Source organism: Ambystoma mexicanum, chromosome 6p (genome assembly GCF_040938575.1).
Source record: "Ambystoma mexicanum isolate Mex_15411 chromosome 6p, UKY_AmexF1_1, whole genome shotgun sequence".
In the NCBI taxonomy this organism is placed as follows: domain Eukaryota; kingdom Metazoa; phylum Chordata; class Amphibia; order Caudata; family Ambystomatidae; genus Ambystoma; species Ambystoma mexicanum.
This window is the reverse complement of record NC_090935.1, coordinates 1,093,379,320-1,093,398,403: the sequence shown is the minus strand read 5'-3', so window position 1 is coordinate 1,093,398,403 and position 19,084 is coordinate 1,093,379,320. Positions and strand designations below refer to the sequence as shown.

Genomic DNA, 19,084 nt, shown 5'->3' with positions numbered 1-19,084 from the left:
TTTGTAGGAACATTTATTTAATTACTCAGAGTTTCTGAAGCAAAAAGCTGGGGGTTCATATCCTCGAACTAAGTGCAAGGGGTGACAAGAGAGTGGCAAATCCAATAGGGTTGGTACATAGGTGTCCAGAACTGAAGATTAGATTATGTAGCTGTGTGGTGGTAATCCGACCTGGATAAGGTCAACTGTTCATATTCTGTTTTCCTGTGTTGTTATTTTAATGGTTCCCGTGGGTCACAGGGAGTCAGGAATATTTGAGGTTCAACGATTGGAAATGAACAAATTAAAAATGGCCGAGGGGCCAAAAAGGTGAGGGAAAGCTCTTCTAAAAATTGCACACTCTTTCCATCTGGGTGTGCGCAGGAACAGTTGTTCTCTCGCAATATCTTATTCCTTTCCGTAAATATATTTGGTGTAGGTCATGAGAGCCCTCATGACCTGTGGGGTCGTCCGGTTTCAATGGCACTCATAATTAGGGCCATCTTCATCAGGACCGTGATTCAAAAAAGGGGGGTGAATCCGAGAGTTTCAGAGTGTCTGAAACGGGGACAAGTTGCTCCTGTAGGGATACAGAAAAAAGGGGGGGGGGAGAAAACAAGGGAAAGAATGAGAATACAAGGGCTTGAGAGTTCTGGCCTTGAAGAGAAATGTGATCTGAAACCTTACCCCAAGAGAAAGAGGATCAGTGTGGATCAAGACACACTTTACTGGAGGTGAGAATTACAGGAATATTGCTGGTGCCTGATCACCGGTGTCTATTAATGCCTCATCAGGGGGAGGGAGAGGGAGAGAGGGGTGGAGGGGTGAGGTGACCTGGTCACTAGGGGGAACGTGCTAGGTGGCATATGAAAAACAAATGAAACAGGTGAGGGGGGCCATGGGTACCTCTATGCACAAATTGTGTGCTGGAGGGGGTCTGTCACAGGCTGGCTGGTAACTCTGGAAGACAGAAAGGTAAGTCTGAAACAATCAGGCTTAAAACATATAAAGAAATAAAACTGGAATGCAGGCTGCTCTGTTGGGCAGGGGAGGCAATGTCAGTACCTGATCTGCGTCTCCGGTAGAGGCGTCTGCTTCGTTCGGTGGAACCGCTCGAAATGAGCCTGATACCGAAGTAAGGCCAAACGCCTGTAAAAACAAGGTTGCAGCGCGTGCCCGCCTAGCGTCAGAGTGACGTCTATCCTCGACCTCACCCGAAAAACCTACACTGCCTGTCCCCCCAACCCCCGTCCTTGCCATTGGTTTCTCCTGTCAGCTGGTTCCCAGTCAAACAACGGGCTTTCTTTCCCCCGAGGGGCCAGGTTACAATCACCAGAGCATATATAATGCCTTAAGCCCTGTCCCCTGTTCATCCACACATCTACTGGTGTTTGGAAATGGCCCACTGAAAACAGTTATTTCTGGAGTTTTGTGTCGCACTTGATTTGAATGACTGCTTTGCTGGTGGGATGTGCAAGGAGTTCCTCTGCCACTCGGCTTGCCGCAGCATCTTTCTCTGGTGCGCTGCCAATTCAGGTCTCCACCGCTAGCTTTGCTGCTACACATAGGCCTGTGGAAAAAGAGAAAGAAGGCTGGCAAACATGGCGTGCAACAGGTAAGGAGCACGAATCGGTGGAAGGGAGAGGGACTGTGGGCCCTCCATAATCCCACAACCCACCTCTGTGGTAGGATTTATCACTGAGTAATCCCTTGGTATGCCTCTTGGCCAGATTGAGAGGGGTCCCCATCCCCTCTTGGCAGGGTGAAGTCCCTGACACTGTCGTAGTAGGGAATAGAGATTGAAGAAGCACCGTAGGAGATCCCTCTCCCCCTCTGGACATGTCAATTTGCCCTCCCTGCCACCCGCCTGGTGAGAATTGCCCTGCTTTCCCACTTGGGGTGACAGGTCCTTCATTTGAGCACCAGTAGCCTGAATCTTCATGCTTGGCTGCTGAGGTTAAGATATAAGGAGTGAAATTTGTCGTGCAGCATACTGCTAGGCGACCAAATCCATTTGTGCCCACATATGGCATACATTCTCAGCATGGTGTCGGGATGGGGTCCTGGACCCTTTTATCTATCCTACCTACTCTGGATTTTCTGCAGTCCAGTCAAGCATGCAGATTCGCACTGCAAAGTGGGGTACCTGGCGGCCATTACGGTCGCTAAGAGGACCCCTTAGCAAAGTTCTCTTGTCACTATCCCTGCTGTTATGCTGTCTTTGTGGAGTTTGTGCAACCAGTTCCTCTCTCACCAGCTTTTGTCCCTGTATGGAACCTGAGTTTAGAGTTTACTCCATTTGAGCCCCTGCATTCATGTTCACAAAGTTTGCTCACCCTTAAGGTGATTTTGCTGGTAGTGATCACTTCCACGAGATGGATGAGTGAGCTGAAGGGATTGTCTGTTAAACCTCCCTACTTGGTGTTTTCCAAGTAGAAGGTGACTTTGACAGTCCTTCCTTCCTAAGTTTTTGTCAGAGTTTCATCTCTCTCAGAACCCTCCCCCTTACCCTTCTAAGATGGAGGAGGTATTCCATTAGCTGGATATGGTGCAGTTCCTCAGCTACTATGTCTCTTGGACAAGGGATGTCAGGGAGGCTAACTCTTCGTTGGTGGGTTGTGCTGGGGCTCATTCTGGCAGGGCTGTAACTAAACGGACTGTAAAGGTGGATCATCCTCTGCCTTTCAGAATGCTACGACGTGGCTGGAAAGAATTTGCCTGATGGTCTCAGGTCTCCGTCAACCAGAGGCCTGGCTGCCACCTCTGCCCTGCAGTGGTGGGCTCCCCGCCTTGGACATATGTCAAGCAGCTACTTGGGCTTTGCTCTACTTGGGTGCAAAACATTACTGCCTGGATTCCCTGTCAGTGCACTTTGGCCAAGCTGTCCTTCAGAATTTTCTGGTGTAGGTGATGTCTTCTCACTCTCCTCCATCCTCGATATTTACATACTGCTATGGAAGTCTATCAAAGATGAGGAATCTGTGGGAGGAAGGAATACATTAGAACAAATTTACCTCTCAGTAATTTTCTTTCTGAAGTATGATCCTCCCACGGAGTCCTCATTTATGATATCTATCTTCCAGCGCAGCTGATCTTCAGAAATCTTTCCTCCACCAGGTTGTGCATCGCTGCTTCATTTTGACTCTGCTCGAGGCCTCTTCCATTAAGCTCCTCCTTCTGTCTTCGAACTCTTTTTCACACCTTTCATCCAACACAAATCTAGCATTTTCTCTCCAAGCTCTCTCATTCAACTAGTTATTTTTTCCAAGTTCTTCACAAACTTCCAATAGTATTCTCTGAAACCTAAATATGAAGATCACTCAGATGTGCCCCGGGGGCCTTCATCCTCAGTATAGCTTCCACTGCATCCAGTTTTGGCTTCATGCCTTCAGCCGACAGCTCATGTACAATTGCACTTCGCTCATCCAGAATTTGCATTTCTCTGACAAAATCATCAGCCCTGCGTCACACAACTTGCTTAATACTCCCTTCAACCTCACACCATGCTCTCTATAGTCCTATCCTCACAGTAGAATGCCGTCTTGGAAGCAGAGCATGCCCTTTAATCCACGAAATAACTTGCTCATAACTCTTTGAAAGACACTCGAAGCGGAGCCATTAAGTGTGTATTTGAACACAGCCAACTGATGATTCAGTGTAGCAATCACAAAGTGCAGAAAGCGCCGTGGAGGGAAGGCGACATAGGGCTGGAGAGAGCACTGAGGTGTCAAAGATAGTTGAACATCCTGTTGTGAGGAAACTGAAGGCAGACTCAGTGGATGGCACTAATCAGACGTAGCGGAGTGCAGAGAATAAAGACATGAAGCAGAAGAAAGAGAGCAAGCAACAGCCGAGGAGGCAGTTGGAAGTGAGGCAGAGGACTGAGGGGAGGCCGAGCGGAAGACAATGTTTTCGTTGTGATAGTTCTGAACACTTTGCGAATGATGAGTAGTGGCTTGCGCAACACGTGATCTGTCGCAAGCGTGGAAGAAAAGGACACTTGGCACAGTGTTGCAAGCAATGGACAAAGTATGGGATCGTGAAGTCTGTTCAGGATGATACGTCCTCTTTGAGTTGGTGGTATGACCCGGACAATGAGGTGTGCGTGGTGAATGTGGTTAATGCCATACCAAAAGAGTCAAGCCACATGCAATGATTGAGATAAATGGTGTGGGTGTGAATTTGTTAATCGGCAGCTGAGCATACTGTACCCTTATGAATGTGAATACGTGGAAAAGCATGTTTGAGTGTTGTGACTTGCAGGAGACGATGATGGCAGCACATGAATATGGCGAGGTACCAATTGACATAGTCAGGGAGTTCGAGGCACAATTTGGATTCAAGGGGCATAAGGCGATGGGTGTGGTGAGGGTTACGAGCAAAGGCGCTAGCTTGTTATCGTGGGATACACAAGCAGATTTAGGCATAAGGTTGGACCCAGAGCACCCTTTGCAGGTTTTGGTAGTGGATGGAAAAGAGGGGGCATGGCAGGAACAGGATATAAAGGACTGATTTCCTAGCGTGTTCAAAGCGCAAGACCGTGATGAATTCCTTAATAGTTTCTTTTTTCCTTTGGTCTCTAGTGACAAAGTGGTACCTGGCCAACATTTTGTTCTCTTTTTATATTAAATGTTTTTCCAGTTTGGCAATACTTATTTCAAATGCATTCAGGCCCTCCGGTTCTGCTGCGGGAGGTTCTGGTAGCCTCCTATAACAGCACTGGCCTTCCTCCCTCAGACAGTGGTATAAAGGAGAGTCCTTTCTGGCAGCTGCAAAGTTGGAACCATAAACACTATGCAAGTCAAAGAGAAACTCCTGTTTCCAATCCTGCCATTTGATTGGGGCTCTCCTAACAAAGTCAAGAAGAGCAGGGGTCCTGGGATATTTGCCATCACTCTTCAGTGTCTCCTTGAACACTCGTGCAACCAACCACATGCAGAGTGGGCCCTCCGCCAGTAGATAGCTCATGGCTCACAGATCCTTTGCTGCCTCAATCGCTTAATTTCTAGGTCCTTTAACACCATTGAGTGCTCACTCTTAGTCCCCGGGAGCTTGCACGCAGCATGCAGCAAAGCCTCCTGCAGCGGCAGGCAGTGACCTGGACAGCATCCCCATTGCCTGGTATTACCACCGCTAGCTAGGGCATGCTCCCATAGCCAGGCAACGTGCAACGCCTGCTGATGTCACTCCGTGGTCTCCGGGGCAGGCTGGGATCTCTCTTGCCCCATCGCCACACAGAGGATGAGGAACAGGTGTGGGATTCCAACAGGGGCCTGTGCCTGGCCGGATACTATCGGCGGGCTTGGGTCTCCAGTGCAGATGCGCTCCCATCCGGAGCTGCAGGAAGCGGAGGGGTTATGCAGCCTCTCGGCTCGGCACAGTGAGGCATGACTGGGGTTGCTAGTACATCCTTGTCACCCGTATTGGGTTCTGTGACGAATCATCAGGTCTCGTCACTTCTTCCCAGGGGGGAGCCCTTTCCTATGAGGCTAAGGAGGTGAATTTGCTGCTAGCCAATAGTCCCCTTAGGAGTAGTAATATGCCAGAGGACCTCATAGGGAGGGACTCCCCTCCTGGCAATAAGGACATCCACCTGGGGAATAGCCTTCATAAAACCCTGTCACATAAACCCCTACCCTCATGGTCACCCCTTTCTCGCACCATTGGTAGTGGAACCATGTGTTATTGTAAATCCATGACACTGACGAGTGTAAAACATACTGGGATGAAGAAGAACATGAGGCATGTGGAGTAACCATATGCAAAGCCAGCCAGGTACTGTAACGAGGTGGCTCACTGGATGCATGAAGAGTGCCAAAGAGATTGTCCAAGATGGTGTTGACGTTATGCGAGTGCAGAGTCAACAGTATAAAGAAGAAAGCAAGAACGGACTAAGCAGCTTTCACCACGGAAGCCAGTAGTACGCGAACGAAGCCCAGGAAGTTCAAACTTGGAATGCTGCAGCCAGAGGAGTCGCATCTCTCTGGGAGGGAAATTAGAAGAACATGGCTTTGCTGCAACATCCTGAGAGCTAGCAGGGAGCTGACTCACTTGGTGGTGGCGTGGCCGCTGGAAGGTGGACCGTCGGGTGCAGAAACAACACTGAATCCACCAGCCTGCTGCAGATCCAAACAGGAAGCAAGTAGGAGTCGAGGTCCCGGCGAAGAACCAGAGCCCTGTCCCCAAGGCACCACAGGTAACAGGGCGGGGAGACCGGATGGGGTCCGAACAAAGAGGCCCAACTCAAGCTGAGTGCAACAGGAGTCCTCTCCTTGTCGCAATGGTCAGCCCAATACCACTTCCCAAGCAGAGTGTATCGGGAGTCATCTCCCTCGTCGCAGTGTACAATCCAATACCACCTCTCAAGCAGGGTGCACAGAAGTCATTTCCTTCATCGCAGTGGTCAATACAATACCACTGCTCAAGCAGAGTACATCGGGAGCCATCTCCCTCATCGTTGTGGCCAGCCCAATACCACTGCCCAAGCAGAGTATATCGGGAGTCATCTCCCTCGTTGCAGTGTACAATCCAATACCACTTCTCAAGCAGGGTGCTCAGCAGTCAACTCCCTCGTTGCTGTGGTCAACCCAATACCACCGCCCAAGCAGAGTGCATCGGGAGTCCTCTCCCTTGTCGCAGTGGCCTATCCAATAATACTGCTCAAGCAGAGTTCATCAGGAGTCATCTCCCTCATCACAATGGCAAAACCAATACCACTGCTCAAGCAGAGTGCATCAGGAGTCATCTCCATCGTCACAATGGCCATACCAATACCACTGCTCAAGTGGACTTTAGAAAAACTTATGAGAGAGCTACAGAGAAGCATGGAAAAGACATCCCTCATCAGAGTGTTGAATGGAAACCAAATAAGGCTATGAGTTTTTCTACTTTCTTGAACGAGTTTAAGAGACTAAACCAAGTTTTCTCCAAGTGTGCTTAAAGACCACTGTGGAGAACTTGTATAGAAAGACCAGAAGAAGGGAGTCATTCTTCTGGCCGTTTTTCGGAAGGGACATTGAAAGAGTTACTGCTACTATAAGATGGAAGCAAGATACCAGGAGAAGGAAGTCATGTGCAGCACAGCATCTGGCACTACAAGGATGCAGAAGGCCTGGAGGCCCAGCAAGCACAGCAAGGATGAGGCCTGAACTCTCTTCTATGATTGGAGGACATGGACCATCTTGAATACGTTTGCATCTTGGTCGTCGGGTGAGAAGTATGGTCAACCACTCCATCCTCATAAAACGACTCCACGATACCCTATGTATCTCGGAGCGGGCACTGGACTGGCTGACCTCCTTCTTCATTGACTGTCTAAGGTTATTCTGGGCTCCTTCTCCTCCCCCACCTCTATCTCCATCTCCGGCGTCCCCCGGGGCTCCAACCTTTCTCCCTGACTCTTTAACAACTTCAATGCTTTGCTTGCACATCTCATTTCCACCTTCTTCCGAAAAATTTCCAGTGTTATGCAGATGACACACAGCTCTTCTTCAAACCTTCCTCTGATCATTTTCTTACTTCCTCCATTATTCTGGACTGCCTATCGGCCTTCCAGTCCTGGTCTACCTCCAATGATCTCTGCCTCAACAGCATCAAGACTGAGATCCTTCCTATTGGGACTCCTGCTCCCTCTTTCTCTCGCTCACTCTGGCCATCTTCTATGGGCTCTCCCCCTGTTCCTTCCTCTGAAGCCAAAAACCTTGGATTCATCTTCGACTCCTCTCTTTCCTTCATCCCGCACATTCAGGGCCTTGCCAAGAAGTTCCCCTTTCATCTCCACCTCCTCAAAGGAATTCTTCCTTTTCTCACTTTCCCCCAGAAGCTCAGTTTCTCTAGAGCTTTGGTTCTCTCTAGGCTAGATAGCATTTTCCTTACTCTACACTCCTTTTCTCTACAACCGCTCTAGCTAATCCAGAATAGGGCTGCAAGACCTATCTTTGGCCTCAAGCCCAGGGATCGCATCTCTCCAGCACTAAAAACTCTCCACTGGAGGTACTCAGACTTTTATTTGTTTTGGTTTTATTAAATTGTAAAGTTAGATGTACTTATTTGTAATGAATTGAGCTAATGATTAATTTAGGGAAGAATGCGATTCTTTTCCTTTTATACATATGTATTTCTTCCTTTCTCCTTTACTTTTCTTCCTTTGTTCGACTCTGCTTCTTTCTTTCCCTTCTCTTTGTTTTTTCCCTCTTTTATTTCTTCTTCTCTTTCTTTCTCATTTCACTGTTTTGATTACTTGTATTTTTTTCTTATTGCTTATGTTGTTCAATTTTTATGTATTTGTGAAATGTCTTCTTTGGTGGGTTTGAGTGCAGAGGAGGATCACACGGAATGAGATAGTGAGTAAATTGAGAGACAATCAGATAGGTACAGAGGAGCAAGACCATTGATAGCTCTGTAAACTAGGAGAATGAGCGGTTGTGAACACAAAACCAACCAGCATGCCATTGGTAGGTAGACATGGGGAAGGATCTGGGTAGGTTGTAGAGAGGGCGGGTAGCAAAGTTGAGGACTTTGCCTACAGCGAGGTAGGGGTGTAGAAGAAGGCCAAGGAGTGGGCTTGAGCAGTAGTCCAGTTTGCTGAGCACAAGAGTGGAGATTAGAGTTTATGGACAATGGTTAGTAGGGAAAGGACACATTTTCACATTTTCAGAATGTTGAGAAGTTAATACGAGCAGCTGAGGTAGTGATAGTGATTCATTGTTGCAGCTTCAGGTTGCTATCAAAGAGGACCCCAGTATTATGAGCCTTGGGTGAGGGAGCACAATGTCAGATGGGAAAGAGATAGAAGAGGATACAGGGTAGGGATGCCATTGTAAACTTAGAGAAAGATCACTTCCATTTTTATAGATTTCAACATGAAGTAGCGGAGAGCCATCCAAAGACAAATTGTAGTGAGGCAGTCAGTAATCTGTTCCGAGATGCCTGGGGTAAAGGAGGGAAAGGAGAAACATATTTGTGTGTCTTCCTGGGGCAGAGGATTAGAGGGTGAAAAGCAGAGGTCCAAGGACTGATCTTTTAGGGAGGCTGACAGGGAGAGGGATGGAGTCAGAGGTTTGTAAGTTTCAAGAGATTTTGAAGGATCATCCTTCAGGGCAAGAGCAGATTTGTGAAACCCAAGGTCCTAGAGAATGAGGAGGAGAGCAGTGTGGTAGACAGTTTCAGAAGTGCCCCAAAGGTCCAAAACGATGAGTACAGAAGAGCTTGGAGTGGAGAGCACTTAAAGAGAAAGTTGGAGACATGCATTAGTGCAGTCTTGGTGGAGTATTTACTACGGAAGCCAGATTGAAGTGAATCTCCAAGATTATTATTCTTAAGATACTTATGATCCGCTTTAAGACCACCCAATCAAGAGCTTTTGAATAATGGGGAAGGAGAGAACATTGGGCCACAGTTAGAGGGTTTCTTCAATAGGGGTCAGTCAGTTGCAGATTTGAAGGCAGGGACAAGTCCAGCGGGGGGAGAGAAGTTAATGAGCTCATAGAGATATAGGCAAGTGATTGAGACTAAGTCTTTGATTATTTGGGGTGAAAAGGGGTTGATAAGAGTGCAAGATGGTTTTACATGGCGAACGACGGGTGCTAATTCCATAGGAGAGGTAGGGGAGAAGTAGTCAAACATAGAAGAGGTGGAGAGAGGTGCTGGGCAGAAGGCAGGTTAGGGAGGGAGAATAGGGTTGTGAGAGTGTCATGAACTTTAGAGATTTTAAAAGAAAAATAGATAGTAAAGTCATTAGCATAAAGGGAGGAGGTAGTGGATATTGGCTTGGGAGGTCCAAGCAAAGATTGGAGGGTAGATGAATGTTTGCAGGGATGATTGCAAAAGGAGGAGATTAGATTTGTGAAGTAGGAGGATTTGGCAGAGTCCAGAGCAGAGGTTCAGGCAGTAAGGGAATTTTCTGTAAGCTAGGAAAGGGGAAGGTGTCTGCAATTTACGCCAGCATCATAGGTCACCGCGCATGTTTGCTTTGAGGTTCTGAACTTCAGAGGTAATCCAAGGCTGGGGACAGTAGAGTGCTGGACAATGGCATTTTAAGTGCAAGTCTATGTAGAGAGATGTCATTTTTTTCTTTGGCCTTCCTAACCATTAATCTGTTGCTTCGCCTGTGCTTGAATATTTTTCACATTCACATTTGGAAAGGAAGCCGCTCAGGGAGTAATAGCTCCTGTAGTTTGAAGTCGAGGCATGCTCAATCACTTGAACTTCCAATGTCCGTCCTGTCTGCAATAGTCCCACGCAGTATTACTAGTCACAGAACGACTCTGACTGCTTTGTAGGATACCACCTCTGCAACCTCTACTCCTTCCGTCTGGTTGTCAGGTTCTTCTCACAGCTGCTGGCACCCACCACTAGCATTCACAAACGCTGCCCACACCCACCCTTACTGCTGCTATTGCTGCTGCAAATGTTTTAATTGAAGTATCATTATCTTAAACTTATTCAACTTTTTATTTTGTTCTTGACAAGAAACACAGGGGTTTGCTACTGAAACCAGTTCAGTGGGGGGTTTTGTTTGCCACCCCACACAAATATGTTTTCATTTGCACTTGGATCTTCGGTAACCACTCCTGGACAAAAAGCGACCATCTCAACAGGCTGATTTATACCAGGATGAAAACATAAAAACAGCCTTCAATTGAACATGATAGTCCTCAGGTGACTCCTTTTTCTTCTGTTTATATTTCTTCATTTTGCCCCAATCTGTCTGTCTTTGACATGCTTTTGCAAATTTCTGTATCAAATCATCTCCCATGTGCTCCAATTAAACATCAGTTTCCATGTCCTCAGCTAGCCGACCACTCTCTTGAGTCAAACATTGACCCACCTTGGCTGGAATTATCATTTTCATGAGCTGGTTCATGTCCACCAAGAAAGGTTAAAACACTGAATCACTGTTCTCAGTGCCTTATTAAACTTCTCTTGTTTTTTTCTTGACATTTGGAAATTCTTTAGAGAAATTCCTTAAATCCTAGGTGTTCATGTAGCATTTACCGTTACTAGGCTACCAGCACCAACAGTACCCACTCCTACTAACAGTCTCAGTGGGCCATGCCATTGTACATTTGCTGCACCATACACTTTATACTTGTTCTGGTATGGAACAGACTTACGTTGGTGCAAGCACTAACTGGTAGTTGTGGGGGCAGAATGCCTGCTTTGATCATGCAGTGTTCCAAAGTTTCCCTTTGTAAGTGGAGGTTTTGCCTAAGATGAGGAATCTTTGGGAATAATGCATCTATTACAGAACAAAGCACTTGGTTGTCGTTTTCTTTCTGATTGATTAGTCTTTCCTCCCACAGATTCCTCATTGCTCTCCCGGCTGTCTTCTCCTACTGATAGCTCAATACAGCTCTTACTGTTTTGTGTTCTCTCAGCTGCTGATTACTAGGAGAAAAGGCAAAACTGTGGTTATGGGGCACTGCTAGCTCCAAATATACTGCCCATAGTGTCACATCTAGGTTAAGTTCCATGTGTTAATATCCTTGCAAAAAATGGTGCCGCCTCTTCTTCCCTCCTCCTCTCGCAGACTGAGCTGAAGTGCCCGGCCTCCTCCTACTTCTCCCGGGCTCTCCCTGTTCCACCATGGCCACCAAGATGTCGGGGTCCCGGCTGGAGACTGAGATGGAGCGATGCCAATGCGAGTGCCAGTGAGACCGGATCCCGAGCTGGTCAAACAGCTCTCGGCTAAGATCATTGCCAATGATGACATGGCTGAGCTTCTCCTGGCAGAGTGCAAGTTGGAAATATTCCTGAAGGAGCACCCATTGAAACCGGAATCTGTTCCATGCAATCCTAGGCAAAAGCTGGTTGAGGTCAGGAAGCATCTCACCGCAGCACTGGACAGAGGGAATCTAAAGACAGATTTCATGCTGGAGGCCAGTTAGCGATGAGCAAGTTGAATTATGTAGAGGGAAACTACAGATAAGCTATTAACATTTACGCCAAAGTTAGACTGGACGAGTTGCCCTTGGTAGCCATACCACCTTATAGACTAAGGATATTTGCAGAAGTGTTTTCAACTAAAGGACTCTGCCTAGAAAAGCTGTCCAGTTCCTCTTTGACTGCCAACCTGAATGTGAATCACGATCAAGAAATCATCATGTGCTATGAGGAAGCGGGAGACATTGCGTTGCTCTACTTGCAAGATATGGAGAGGGTGCTTATTAGTAATCTTCAAAACAAAAGCCCAAACCCAAAGAAATGGGCCCTCAGCGCCGGAGTGCTAGGGAAAAACGGTGCAACGCTTGGAGCGGCAGAAAGGTGCCTGGCTTCCTGAGACTTGCAGTTCACAGACACGCTTCGCGGTCTGTTTTCATTGTTCCTGTCTAGTGGGTGGGGCTTGATTGTGTTTGCCCTTAACATCGTGCTCACTCTGCACGCAGCGCACTGGCAGGTACAACCTGTTTTTTAAAGCACTTATTATTTTCCTTTTATACACGTACTACATGTGGGTGAGTGACCGGTTGGAAACGTTATTTGTTTTCCTTGTAAGGCCGCTTGGAGCAGCAGGAAGGTGCCTGGCTTCCTGATACTGGCAGTTCACAGACATGCTTTGCGGTCTGTTTTCCATGTTCCTCCTTTAGTGGGCAAAGCTTGGTGTACTTACTATGTGTATTAGCATAAATGATCGTCCCCGGAAGCGCAGCGGGCGACGCCTAAGTCACGCCCAAGTCCAGCCCGTCTGTGCTCATCCGTGCAAGGTCTGCACTCTGCAGGCTGCCCCTCTACAGTTGGTGTTCATTTGGATCATAGTGTCCTGATATCTTTGGCCCCCTCTAACACACAATGGCCAACTGTTTTTTTTTAAATCCCCTAAAGCAATACCTAGAATGGATGCTCTTCATTGTTTTCTCCTCAATACCCGCTCATTGGTAGCTCATGCACTTGAGTGCTATGATCTGGTCACTACCTCTCAACCTGATCTCCTTTTTCTAGTGGAAAACTGGCTCTTGTGATACCCCTGGCCCCTCTATTGTTCAAGAACCCCCCCTCCAATTGTGAGCTTGCTCATGTTGACCGTGTTTCTAGTCATCCTGGCGGTCGAGTAGCCATTATGCATAAGGCTAATTTTAAACCTCTTGTACTGTCCCAGTTCACTCCGTTAAGATGGAGTGTCTTCTGGTTTGCGTTTATTTGTCTCCCACTTCAACTTTTTCCGTCCTTGTGTTTTATAGACACACAGGGGCTGATAGCACCTTTTGTGCAGAGGTTCCTGCGTTTGTGCTGGGACTCCAGCTCAAACATTCCAACCTTCTGATTGTTGGAGACTTTAATCTTCTAGCTAATAAAACAAATGCGCAGCAGATATCTAATTTTCTTGCCATTATGTCAGATCTTGGCTTTCCTCAGCTAGTTACTGATTCCACTCATCGACAGGGAAATGTTTTTGATTTTGTTTTTGCTCCTAGTGTTTCTACCACTATTCTCCCCCCCGTCCAGTACTTTGGTCTGACCATTTTATGGTGCCTTTTACCATTTCTCATCTGAACCCTATTTCGCCTGTGGCCAAGCCTGCTATGCCTAAATGCAGCTTGCATAGGGTCTCTAGTTCTGATCTAGTAGCTTCTCTTCAGTCTCTGTGCGCTCAAGATATGCCCTGTTCCTGGCTGACACTGAACGCTTCCTTTTGTACGGTTGCTGACCTTCTGACTCCCCTTACGTCCTGTAAATCAAAAAATCATCCCTCTGAGCCCTGGTTCTCTGATGAACTTAGGGCCTGTAAACTCTTATGCAGCCAAGCGGAGAGGAAGTGGCGTGCCAGCTATTCTCCTGTTGATAAAACTTCCTACCGTTGCACTATGGTAGCCTATCATAAGGCTATCATTTCTGCAAAACAATCTTTTTTTAGTTGGAAGGTAGAGATGGCTGTTAACCAACCAAAGGCTCTCTTTAACTTGGTTCACTCTCTCTCCTCTCCTGCTATGTCAGGCTCTCAGGTGGTGCTTTCCCAGGAGCTCTGCGACTCTTTCTGCTGCTTTTTTCATATCAAGATTGAGACTATTCGCCATAATATTAGTATTACTGCTGCACAGTTTGCTACTGGAGTTCCTTCCCATCTGCCTTCTTTACCCAATTCCACATGGTCTGTTTTCCTTACTTTCTCTGATCAAGATCTTCTTATGGATATTCATCAGCTTAAATCGGCCTCACCTGCTGATTCTATTCCTCTTGTTCTCCTTAAGGAAATCTCTTGTGACATTATTTCACTGATTGCAACAGCAGTTAATGCATCCTTCCGTTATGGATTCATTCCTAATATCTCAAAGCATGCGCTTGTGATTTCCCTGCTTAAGAAGCCATCCTTGGATCCCACTATGCTCTCCAGTTTCCGTCCAATTTCGCTTCTCCCTTTTTTCATGAAGTTGTTGGAGTCCTTTGTTTCACCGCTACTTTCTTCTTTTCTGGAATTCTCTCGGTTCTTTGATTCCTTCCAGTCTGGATTTCTTCCTGGGAGGTGTACAGAGTCAGTCCTTACTTCTGTGCTGGATGATCTCGCCCACCTGGTTGACCAGGGTGGTGTCGGAGCAGTGATTTTGTTAGATCTCTCAGCTGAGTTTGACACGGTTGACCATCCCACCCTGATCTCCCAGCTTTAGCTGGCTGTCTTATCCGGGCAATTTCTGGCATGTCCGGGCAATTTCTGGCATGGTTCTCCACCTTCCTGACCGATCTCTCCAAGTCAGTTTCTCTTCCTCCTTTTCTAAGTCTGTCTTGCTATCTTGTGGTGTTCCACAGGGCTCCACACTGTCACCATGATTATTCAACATCTATATTAGGCCACTTCTCTGCCTCATTCAGTCCCTTGGTTTCAGGTACTACTCCTATGCCGATGACACGCAGATCTTGGTTCGTCTTGATCTTACTCAGCCTGATACTGCTCCACAGCTGAGGGGCTGCCTGAGGACCTCGGATCTTGGATGGCGGCAAATCGGCTAAAACTTAATGGTGACAAAACTGAGGCGCCCCCAACCCCCCTTTCTTTCTGGACAGCTGATTTCAGGCCCACTGCTTTGGGCACTTTTCCTATGCCTGCCTCTTCTGTAAAAAACCTGGGTTTTAAGATTGCGCCATCCTTATCTATGGCTGACCAGGTTGTGTCTGTCTGCAGGTCTGACCATTTCAAACTGAAATTTGTGCGGAAAGTTCTCTTTCATTCTGGCTCAATTTTAGACCCCCGTTGTTGTGGCGCTTGTACTTACCATGATTGATTATTGTAATTTGCTTTACCTTGGTCAGCCCTGCTATCTCATGCACCGTATCCAGCTCCTTCAAAATGCGGCAGCCAGGTCTGTACTTCTTCCTCCCCTGGGCGTGCATATGTCTCCTCTATTTCGGCAGCTCCATTGGCTACCTGTTGAGAAGCATGTTCTTTTCAAATCTCTTTTTATTGTGCATTGCGCCTTTTATAAACTGTGTGAGGAATACCTTCAGGGTAAGTTTCCACTCTATGTTCCCCCACTTCTGCTTTGTTCTCAGTCTGCTCTTATGGTTCAAGTCCCTCGGGTCAGACTCTCCCGTATGGGTGTGTGCGCCTTTTTAGTTGCTGCGGCTAAGGCCTCTAATTCTTTGCCTCATTCCCTGTGGGCTACTCCTGATCAACTCTCTTTCCGGCGTTCCTTGAAAACCTTCCTGTCTTAGTTCTTTACAAGTCCCCTTGCCAGTTTAGCGCCATGGTGCCTTCGGGCGTACGTGCGCTCTATTAATATTCATAACATAACAACGCCTTAATATGTACGGGCCTGGATGTCGTGTCCGGCGCGATGCACCTATAGGCGTCGGACGGAGCTGATGCAAAGCCGCGCTGCGGCCCTTGGTGGTGGAAAGGTTTCCAAACAACAGCTGCGCTGTGGATAGGTTATCATAGATGTGGAATCTGTGTGACAAACATCCATCAGAAAAAGCATTACCAAGAGGTAAGTAACTTGTTTGCTATGTTTTATTTACTTGGCACTTCTTGTTTCTAGAGAGCTGCTAATGCTAAATGGCCAGAAGGAAAGATGTCAACTTCTATAAGAAATTATTATAGAGTTAATGTTGTTGTATTACAGTACATCATGATATACTTGGCTCGTTGTGTAAGTTGATATTTTCCACAATGTCTCAATGATGTACACTTGGCACTGGCATTTGAACACTTCAGTAACTGAACTTTTATCCTGAAATCACATGCCACATAAAAACAGCATATTCTAGGTTGCTTGGTTGTAGAATTTGTTTTATTGTGCGACTTGAACATGTAACAGTGTTACCCCTAATTTGTGTACTTGCAGGAAACAGTTTACAGAAATGGCATCACACTTTCAAATGACTTCCGCTGAAGAATTTGCTGAGCAGATTGTGAGAGCCAGGTCAGAAAATCGGCAGCAAATGCTCAAAGATTTTTATTCTTCCAATTGGCCAAAGCTTAAAGACATTTTTACCATCCAAGTTCCAGTTGAGCTCCCCAGTAGTTTTGAGGAGAATGTGGAGAACAGACTCAAACATAAAAGGAAAAAGTCTAGGTTTAAAGAGGGGGCATCAACTTCCACTGTATCTGATGAACACTCCTCTAGTGGAACCACGGAATTCTATAGCCAAAAGCAACAACAGACGAGAGCAGTTCAGGTTACTTATGATTCCAACTCAAACCACAGTGTTTGTCTTGATGCAAACAAAAGAGCTTCACCCAGTGCTATGGCCCATGCCGATACCAGTCAGGAAATGAGCCACATTTTAGAAGATCATAAGTCTTTGTCTGTTTTGAGAGACAAACCAGTGTTGATAGATGCTATGACTGTAGGTGAGATAACTGAAACCACCTCCGACGTAAAAAGTCCACAAAGCACATCACTTAACAAAAAAGGAAACAAATCCAGATCTCAAGCTGCAGAGAGAGATTCCATTGCAGACCTGCTTGGAGACACTTCCATTCTTGATGACCTCTTCAAAAGTCGTGGCAGCAATCTTGCTACATCAGCGAGGCAATCTCACAAAGATCAGCCTACAGTGAAGGCCAGAACCAAGTCAAAAGATTTCTGGGATATACTCAATGAACAGGACGGTGAGAGCTTCAGTAAGCTCACTGACCCATCCGTTGTAGAAGAGGTTTGTGAGCGTGCAAGCCCCTCCATCACAAAAGAAAAACAAGTGTGTTCACTTTGGAGAAAGAATGAGAATTTTTTATGGAGAAAATATGACCCAAGTCATGATCACGACCAAGATTTGCCTAGCAGTTGATATGATTCAGAGATCAATCAATTAATTGTGGCCATGTGTATGGAAGCAACCATGCAGACTTTAAGCCGTGGCCAGCAAGTGCAAACAGAGTTATTTATTGTTTTCCCAGTGTCTGCCAAGCCTTCTGCCGAGTTCTTGGCTTGGCTCGATTCACTGATTTCTCTAGAGAGGCCTTTTCCCATTCGTATTATGTCTTGGTGAAAGAAATGACTTTTTGAAGTTCTTTTGAATTAAACATTTCCATTTTCTGAATTGAATATGAGGAGAAGTTAATGCACTTAGACAGCAAACCCTGATGCCCCAGTGGCCTTTTTCTTTGGATTCCACATCATGTCATTGTGTGACTACTTCACCCTTCAATTAAGGTGCGGTATTGTGAGCAGTTATGTCGACAGCATGCACTGCTCCATGCCTTAAGACTTTGCTTGGACTAGATGTTGTTTGTTTTGTCAGTGTTCACTTGTTTTTTGCACTGATAAATATTTTTTAAAAATAGGAATAGCGCAGGTTTAGTGTTTTTTTTTTAAATTTGGTTTTAATAATCATAGTTAATACTTTCCGATTGTGTTACTAAACCAAGCTTTAGTTGTCGAGTTTTAGATTAGCTTTTAAATTATTTTGTTTGTTAAATTGGATTACTAGGAATAGTTTCCTTTTGGAATTGTGTGCCTGTTTTAGACTAACGTTGCAATCGGAGCAAAAGCTTTCTTTTTACTAGCAACATTAGTGATTTGTCGTCAGAATGTTCCATCTTGACAATGCTACCTCTTCTGTGAAAATAACCAAGATGGAGACAGAGACTTTTTGTGTTTCCTGTAAAAGTATGTTTTACAAGGCAAAATATATGATGGTATACAATGTTGGGTTTATTCTTTTGTATAAAGTATAAAGAAAACATACATGAAATTGTGTGATTTTGGTTTTTGTTGGAATTTCGAAAATAAGGCTGTCTTCATAAAAAGCATGCAAATGTTCTTTGTACATGTTAAAAAGCTACACGGGAGATGGCCGAAATTAATATCTAGTACAAACTATGTTATGCACTCCAGAGTCACTTTTAATCTGTGATCCTCTTTTTGGTCGCTAGTTTTTTTTCACAATTGCAGTGGACTCATTGATACATTGCTACCAGGTGGAGTGCCTCATTGTAGTAACGTTAGTAAGCTTATTATATAGACTATATAGACTAAATTTAAGCTTATTATAATAGACTCCAAACATATAAGAAACATGAAAATGTAATGTTCAAAAAGTCTATTGGAGGTTCATCTTGCATGAACACATCAAATTGGCAGAACCCATCTATACGTTTGATATGAATTGAAGGCCAGAACCCACCCTGCATTATAGAATGGGGAGGATGTTACTTCGCAACCTGAACAGGTCACTTAACACAAAGCAATATCACGAATCTAAGATGTAAATTGTCGACCTCCCACTAAAAATGTTGGCAGAATATTTGCTTATTTTTAGCCTTTCGTCCGCTGACTTCCAATTGACTTATCCTATTTGATAATCCCACAGTGAAATTTGCTGTGAAAAGAAACTGTCTCGGCTTGTAAAAACAGTTTTTTACTGTGTACTGTCGAAGCTTAAAGACTTTTAGGCACAGTAGGTGTTTCATGCGCAGGTCATTCATGCCTCCTGAGATGTTTTTGACATTTTCTTTGGCGATGTGGTGGACTACTTTGTAGCTAGTGTCGGCTGTTTTGAAAGTAGAACTTGCTACAATTTAAGACCAAGTGCAAGGCATTCAGAACATGCATGATAATGTGGCGTTCTCAGTATTAGATGGAGCGCTAGATGTTAGAAGCATTTGTGTTATATGTCTGATTTTTCGAAAGACACATTACTAGTGAGATCCCGTAAGCTAGCCTAAAGAGGC

The 19,084-nt window shown here is 45.7% G+C and overlaps 1 protein-coding gene across 2 annotated transcripts in view; it reads left to right on the top strand.

Moving 5' to 3' along the window:
- Positions 1–18,105, top strand: part of ERCC6L2 (ERCC excision repair 6 like 2) — a 1,852,128-nt gene extending 1,834,023 nt beyond the window's left edge. For both annotated transcript variants that reach the window (XM_069625699.1, XM_069625698.1), the window contains one exon: positions 16,254–18,105. In XM_069625699.1, coding sequence (XP_069481800.1) covers positions 16,254–17,199 — 946 coding nt within the window. In that variant the 3' untranslated portion in view covers positions 17,200–18,105. The remainder of the gene's footprint in view (positions 1–16,253) is intronic.
- Positions 18,106–19,084: the final 979 nt, after the last annotated feature.